At 30.2% G+C, this 8,016-nt stretch overlaps 1 protein-coding gene across 1 annotated transcript in view; it reads right to left on the bottom strand.

The window, feature by feature from the left end:
- LOC106471128 (ubiquitin-like modifier-activating enzyme 1) overlaps positions 1-8,016 on the bottom strand; it is a 79,645-nt gene that overhangs the window by 8,204 nt on the left and 63,425 nt on the right. Inside the window, exons 14-17 of the mRNA XM_013931716.2 lie at positions 5,341-5,454; positions 4,691-4,755; positions 3,419-3,467; positions 3,060-3,206 (exon numbers count right to left, since the gene is read on the bottom strand). Of these exons, the coding sequence (XP_013787170.1) occupies positions 3,060-3,206; positions 3,419-3,467; positions 4,691-4,755; positions 5,341-5,454 (375 nt within the window). The remainder of the gene's footprint in view (positions 1-3,059; positions 3,207-3,418; positions 3,468-4,690; positions 4,756-5,340; positions 5,455-8,016) is intronic.

Here is an 8,016-nt window from a genome sequence, read left to right as displayed (position 1 = left end):
GTTCTAATGTTATTCTTATGGTACTATTTTTTTGTTTTAATGATTACCATAGTAACAGTGAATACAATGTAAATTTTCAAAACAATGTTTATTATCTCTATGTTGGAAAGAAAACAACTCCTGCAAAAATTTGTTGTGTCACTCCAGCTGTCTGTGCTTTATTTTGTTTATGTTTTAGCATTATTTATTGCTTTTAAGGTTATATGTCTTTAAAAGAAGTATTTCTTTGCTAAGGGTCGCTCGCCCCTCCACTCGGCATTGCTCTTTTGCGCTTGACTCGCGAACTGCGTTCTTTCTTATAAACACTATCCTTGGAGTTTAAAAATTCAGTTACATGGTTTATTTTTTTTAGTCTTTCTCAAGTTAGGAGTAAGTGTTGTACGTAATAAATACCCTGACATCAACATGCCCCGTAAAAAGAAAAGTAGCTTAAGCAGAGTGTCTAAGGATGCTTAAAGAATGAAGGTGTGTAGGTCTGCGAAAGATTATAAAGGCTCTGAATCAGTTGAGGGTGTGAGGCCGGGCCCCTCAAGCAACACTTAATTAATTATTAATGTATTATTTATACACACAACCCATACGAAGGACAGGTACACAGCTAGTATATAATATTTGAAAACAAGTAAAGTGTGCGGTGTTTATTCATTGTTAAATTTATTGCTACATAGTATATATTTATATACTATTAAGAAATAAATAAAAGCCATTTATCTCAACAATTGGCAAAAAACAAACAAACCAAAACCCATAGACATATATAATATTTTTTTAAAATCTGACAAAAGGTATGAACCAAAGGCTGTAAAAATAAAACCTTATTAAGAAAATCTTGAGAAAAATACAAGGCCTGGCTAACTACATTCTCAAAGAACAATATATTTTTTTTTTTGTTTTTTTTAACAAATGTAAACCTTTACATTGGGATGGACAAAAAATTTGTAAAAACTCAAATGTATTTTTTGAAAACAAGACTCCTTGGAGCTGCTCAGAAATGTACATTTGAACATTTTATCACATTTCTTTACAACATACTATATACACATTACAAAAAGATAAAAATATCAATTATAAAATATAAAGTTATAAAAACATTGTTCAAAATTTTGATGGCTTCCCATGGTTGAAAGAAAAGTCCTTCAAACACTATAGTCATGAGGAGTGAAATGTTCCTAGTTGGCATGTTTGTCTTCCGTAAAATGCTACATTAGTTCACATAAGTACACATTTAAACTTAACAAGCAATTATTCTTAGCCTGTGATAACTAACAGGCACTCTTAGTTAATTATAAGAATACATTGAATGCTATCAAGTGATTAATTTTAACCTATTCTATTACTATTAAAGTTAGAATACACTGAGGGTTATCAATTAACTAATTCTAACTTATGATATTTCAATGAGAAAATCTTGTATACGACGAGTGTTACAAACCTCCCTGAATTGAAAATTAAGTCTAACCCCTATGACAATCAACATAGGTTTATTATTTACCACACTGTTTAAATTAGTTCACATTTAAGTCCCAATCATTATCATAATTTAAATTATTCATTAGGTTAGTTATTTCCATGTAACACAACATAACTACCTAAAACCGTCAAGAGATGCATACAGAAATCACGTTGGTCATGGAAAGAGATTTCAAGTAATTATCAATATGAACTACTGTTATTTCCATTCCCTCCCTCTGATTACTCTTTACTATGTGCATCTATCAATTTTATTATAACATACTACATTATAATAGAAGTGGACATGTTAAGAGTCTGACAAAACTTATAATCACATTTTTAAACCATTGTAGTGTTGAGATCATAATATAATTTACTTCATTAAGCTGTGAAAATGGGTAAAGGTAAGAATGTGAAATTATCAAATTGAAATGAGTCGTATAATATTAATAACTCATTTAAACAGCACAACAAACTAACTCTAATGACAATAACTTAGTAAAATACATTTTTTATAACTTCAAATCTATAAGAATGTGTTCCTGAAGTTCAACTACACCCATCGTGACTATGATAGTTAAACGTCTATTCATTCCTAATTTCAGACAAGGGAAATCACCAAATGTTTTTGAGAATCACTTGTCACTCAAAATGAGATTGTGTGTGTGCTACTTTGTATTCATTTAACAAACTACCAATATCTTATTATTCCTTTGAATTTCAGATAAAAAAAAAGTACTGAATTTGTGAAAACAATAATATATGTAATGCATGTTATCAGAAAATGGGATTAAGGACAATTATTCCTATGCTGAAGTTGGTCATGTACCTCCGATACTTCGAAGATGGTGGAAGTTGAAAGTAAGACATTTTTAACATAAGCCTTTTGTTTTCTGTACATTTTAAACACTTTTTTTTTTACCAGTCATTTTCAACCAACTACCTCAAACAGTATTTTACAACATATACTTTAAAGTAGTCCAAATAATAATTTATGATTTCTAGAATGGTATTGAAAATAATTAATATTCAAACTGAGAAGATACAAACATTTTATTGGAAATACAAATTATTAAGAATTCAAAAATTAACTGATTAAAAAATAAGTTTTTGAATTTTAGTGTTAAACTAAATTATTTTAAGCCAAGAAAACTGAAAAAAAAATATCTTGTAAGAATATCCATGAGGATAAAATACTACAAATATATTTGATAGTGCTATCAACAAAGCTTTGCAATATTTAAATGAAGTTTACTATAAAATTTGATCTTTACAATAAAGGATTGTTGGAACAGAAGTGGTAACGAAATGCTTAACAAAATCTTCCTGCTGCTCCAATGGTAGTTTAAAATGTTTTTTGTAAAATGGAACAGTGATTACAAACATTTTTGGATTTATTGGTCATGGTTGAATCTCAAAAATGTGATAAAATTTAAGACTTTCTCATTTAAAAAAAAAGCAAGAATTAATGCAAACAATATTACGCTTTTTATAAAAAAACTTTTATGATATACTTACAGCATTACATAACTACAGTGAAACTTGCCAAAACAACAAGTCATTGAATAGAACATGTGGGATTTTTTTCAAATCAAATAAACAAATACCTGATCTGGAGGAAAGTTAAAGAGCAACTGGCGTATCTGGTTGTTGTACTGTTCCTGCCAATGATTTCGTGCCCAAGCTACACAATCTTGGAAGGTTAAAGGTCTATCGTCTACAAGAAGTTTCTTCACTGATTCCAAAACTTCCAGCTGTAAATATTAATATTTAAAAACAAATCAGTGAAAACTTACAGAAAGTCAGTAGTTAAAATACGTATATAATTCACATGGACTAGGAAAAAAGAAAAAAATCAACCAATTTTGTACATTATTAAAGCTGAAACATGATCGCTATTGTAAAAGAAATATAATCAGTCCTTCAATATAAGGATAAACAGACTATGTGGAAACAGTACACTTACTGGCTGATTTCCTGGAAGCTTCAATGTTCGATCCATGAACTTGGGATCCCTGTCAAGAATTACAGCCATGTTAAAGCTCAAGTTCTATATTTATATACATGAATCATAAAGAAAAATAAAAATTTACCAAAGCCACAAAAATAAATACTTGCAATCTTCACTTGAGCAATACTAACAGTTCTTCTTGAAACAAGTGAAGGATCATGGTAAAAATACAAGACTGCCAACTCCTTATAAATATAGCAATATTAAACCAAAGAATTATAATAAATCCTGAGTATCAACAGAGACAAAACTATAGAACCTTATCCCAACTGAGCAGCTGGTTTACCTAAAAGGATGACATATATAAAAGCAGAAATCCTTCGTTATTCTTTAATACAACAATCGAAAAATAAAACTGTATGGTGGACAGTAAATTTTTAAGACTAAAATATCCTGAAAATCTGTGTATACTACATGCATTCTAATAGTATTAACGATACTAAATATTCTTGTAAGCTGAGAAAAAAATCCTTGTATAGTAGACACCTTTCTCTGTTTGTAATGGTCTAACACAGTGGTTCTCAAAATGTGATCTGCAGGCTGGTCCAAAATGCAAGTCACTGACGAACAATGTCATGGCAGAGACCATACGAGAGAACAAATTTAACACACTAAATTTGGTGTATTTATTCTATGGGTATGAATGGCTAAACCCGGAGAAGTAACACTTCGTTTAACTAGTAAGTTCAGCAGTCCTTGATTCAAGATAAACACGAAGTAACACAACGTTTAAATAGTACATTCAGCAGGCCATGATTCAAGATAAACACGAAGAAGTAACACTATGTTCAACTAGTATGCTAAGTAGGCCTCGATTCAAGATAAACACAGAGAAGTAACACTACATTCACAACTAGTACATTCAGTTGTCTGTGATTCAAGATAAACACAGAGAAGTAACACTAGGTTGAACAGATTCAGTAGTCCTTGATTCAACAACTAATACAGGGTTCAATATTCTTGTATGATTACGAGTTATAATACTACTATTACATGATAGTGTCAGAGCATACAAATTCATACTGAGGTTTTATAAAACAGATAAATCCATTTTCCAGGAATACATGATTTTACACTGAACAACTACCTTAAAGATCTGCATACAGCTGAGAATATGGAATTTAATCTTAGTAGGTGGATTTACATATAGTAATATACACAAGAACCACTAAAACAAAAATCACATTTGTAATATATAATTTGTTTAATCATCAAAATAGTACCTACTCAAGATACTGTTTTGCATTTTCTGCTGACTGCTTGAAGAGTCCTTCAAATTCATCTCTGGCCCACTAAAAAATAAAATTCAAAGAAATATTAGAATATTCATATCAATGTCATTAATATTTAGACAGACAATGATTTATAAGCAAAAAAAAGAGCTTATTGATGGTGGAACATACCATGTGTTTCGAAAGAACGCTGGTCTGTCTACATCATACCCGAAGACAGACCAATGTTCTGTCAAAACATGTACCATGTTCCACCATCAATAAACTCTTCCTTAGGCTTATAAATCATTGTTTGCCTATCTATTATTATAACAACACAATGTACTTCCTTACTCAGTTATCTATTTCATTGCAACGCTAATATTGAAAACATATCCTTCATTGTATGGAAAGTTTAACTAGTTATATGCACTTAGTAATTAGAATAATTCAAAGATTTAATCATGTTTCCCAAATTATCAAATTTCTTTCACAAAGAATTACAGATTAAGATGTATGCTTTTAAAACCTACTGCATTCTATACTGATAAAACAGTTTATTAGTATCAACTAGTGAATTAAACTCTGGCAATGACAAACATAAAATCAACTTATAAACTTTGAAAACATTTGCTTTCACAAATTATCTGTTTTTGAAACAAATACCTGCAGTGTATGCTCAATAGCATTAGGGAAGTTTTTGAGAGTACATATGGGTATTGACTTCTCTGGAGGATCTTGAGATGAAGAGTAGGACTCTGTTAAGTGAGGGATTACAACCTATTGAGAATAAAATTTTTTAAAACTTGAAACACTCAGCAGGAACATAGATACTGCTTAATCCATTACACAAGACAAGAGTTACACTACAACAAAACATATCTAAATGAACTACCACACACACACACACCCATAATAAACATAGGTCATGCACACACACATCAAACTGAATCACATATTATACACACTTACATATAATAAGCACATCTCCCACATCTCACCTTGAGCAGAATGAAATTTCTACTTCTCTCTCATCACAATGTTATTCCCTGATCATTTGGTCTATGGTCATAAGGTATCATTGTACCAAAATATGTAAAATTGCAAAACATTATTGATGTATATAGCTTAATAAAGATAAGACAGGCTGTATATTAAGAGTCAACTCTGCTTAAATGTTACCTTGCAATATTTCAATATGATTGGTGACATTCTCAAATTACTGATACATCATCAGAACATTAACAACGGCAGTTTATTTATTTGTATATAACGTGCATACCAATCACACTTTTTAATTTTAATTTAAAATGACAAAAGCATTATTACAGCATAGACAACACTACAGATTTTAACATTTGTGATTGTGTTTTGATTTTTAATACACGGAAGGAATGTTTACTGTTATAAAATGGAACACTTAAAAACATTTCTCATATTTGCCAAAGCAATATCTGTACACTTTCAGCTGCTAACCACACATTGCACTAAACTCGTATTTATTTACAGAACTATTAAATGTTAACAAAATCATACGCTGATCCAGAGTACACTGTACTATTTTTGTACTAGCTTTGAAACTGTGAATCATTCATCTATACTGAAATATTTGTATTAATGTGACAATGTATTTATCAATCAATCACATTACCAAAAATAATTTCAAGTTTATGCAAATTTTGTTAATTCAAGAGACTGACAGATTATAGTGTAGTGGTAGTGCAAAACAACCTGCTGGACACACTATGTGCTGTTAACAGGAGTGATAGTTTAGCAATTTTCAATTTTCTGTATCTTGGACTGTGGTAATCCAAACTATCACATTCTTAGTGAATGTGCTCTACTGGACCCTTACTTCACATATAAATATTAAGACAATCCATAAACTCTTTCAGCATGGGTTAGGTCCCTGGGACCGACCTCGTAACCATTTTGTCCTTCTTATACTTTACATGCTATAACTTTTAAATTAGTAAGTGTATGTTCATAAAATTAGGCAGATTATCAGTAAAACATTACAAGGCTTTCATATGCAAAATATCAGACTAGTATACAGTCACATTTCAGTTATAATACATTATTACTATTTATAAACAAGTTTTTAAACTTATTTTTCTAAAAACATAGAACAGCAAATGAATAAGTATAGCAAACAATTATCTCTTCTAGTTACAACCTTTGTACTAGTTTTCTGCTTACCATATGTTGTTAAGCCTTATAAAATTTCGCACATGGAGGATGTAAAATGAAATATATTTTTTAGGTTTTATATATACATTTGAAATAACCAACAAAATCATAAATTATTATATCAATACCACAGAATTCCATTATAATTTATCAAACGTACTAACTAAGCTGTATTTGGGTCTAAAAAGATATGAAATTTTGAGCAGACTAAAGACACACCCTACTTCCTTGAAATCATGGTTCAACTAAACCAAAATAAAATAAAGAAATGGCATTCAGGAACGTTAAAATGACTGAGAAAGCCACAAGAGGGACATTCTGAGCTTTGAAATGGTTATTCATGTCATAGACAGAAGTAACTGTATACGAAGAAGTGTTTCCAAAAACGGAAAAAAGTGGGCGGGGCCACTGTGTTTGATTCAGAACATGAGCGATATCTCAGCAAATAGAAAAGTTGGGAGGTTTTTATTTTATATTCTAACGTGTCAATATCGGTAATTTGAGTTCCTAATTCATAAGAAACTATAGACTTTGTATTTGGACATTACAAACATCTAATTTGAACCAGTGCTGCATTCAACCTACCAAGTGACACATAAAGATCGATGTTTAGGTTTTTTTAATATTTACTTTTAAATTAAGAAATTATATAATGTATAATACTAAAATTTGAATTATAATCTACAATTTGATACTAGACTTACTGACATAAATTCATAAAATAATAGTTCAATAAAATTTTGAATGCAAGTCAGCAATCGTGATGACATGGACTTTGACCGGTGTAGAGAGAGTTTAGAAATACACGAGATATAAAATCTCCAGTTTCAATTGAATTTCTTCCTTTTTTTTTTTCTTCATTGCACCAAAAAGTATGATTACGTTATTTGATAGAAAAACATACTTATATATCATGAGTTTTTTCAAATTTAGTACACTGATTTACAATCTACAATTAGGTATCAAATTTGGTCTAAATATAAGCCACATATTCAAAGTTTTTCAACAGAAATTGCTCAAAGTAAAGGTCAACCGTTTTTAGTTTTATGTCAATCGAATTAAAGACAGCTGATTTAAAGCAGCAAAACTATAGGGTGAAAGCATGAGCAGATACACAAGTATTAGTTAGGCCAAGTAAATTAGAATCAAAAA

The sequence above is a fragment of the Limulus polyphemus genome, unplaced genomic scaffold (assembly GCF_000517525.1).
Source record: "Limulus polyphemus unplaced genomic scaffold, Limulus_polyphemus-2.1.2 Scaffold4424, whole genome shotgun sequence".
NCBI classification, from domain to species: Eukaryota; Metazoa; Arthropoda; class Merostomata; order Xiphosura; family Limulidae; genus Limulus; species Limulus polyphemus.
The sequence above is the reverse complement of the archived record's forward strand: the minus strand, read 5'-3'. Positions and strand labels throughout refer to the sequence as shown.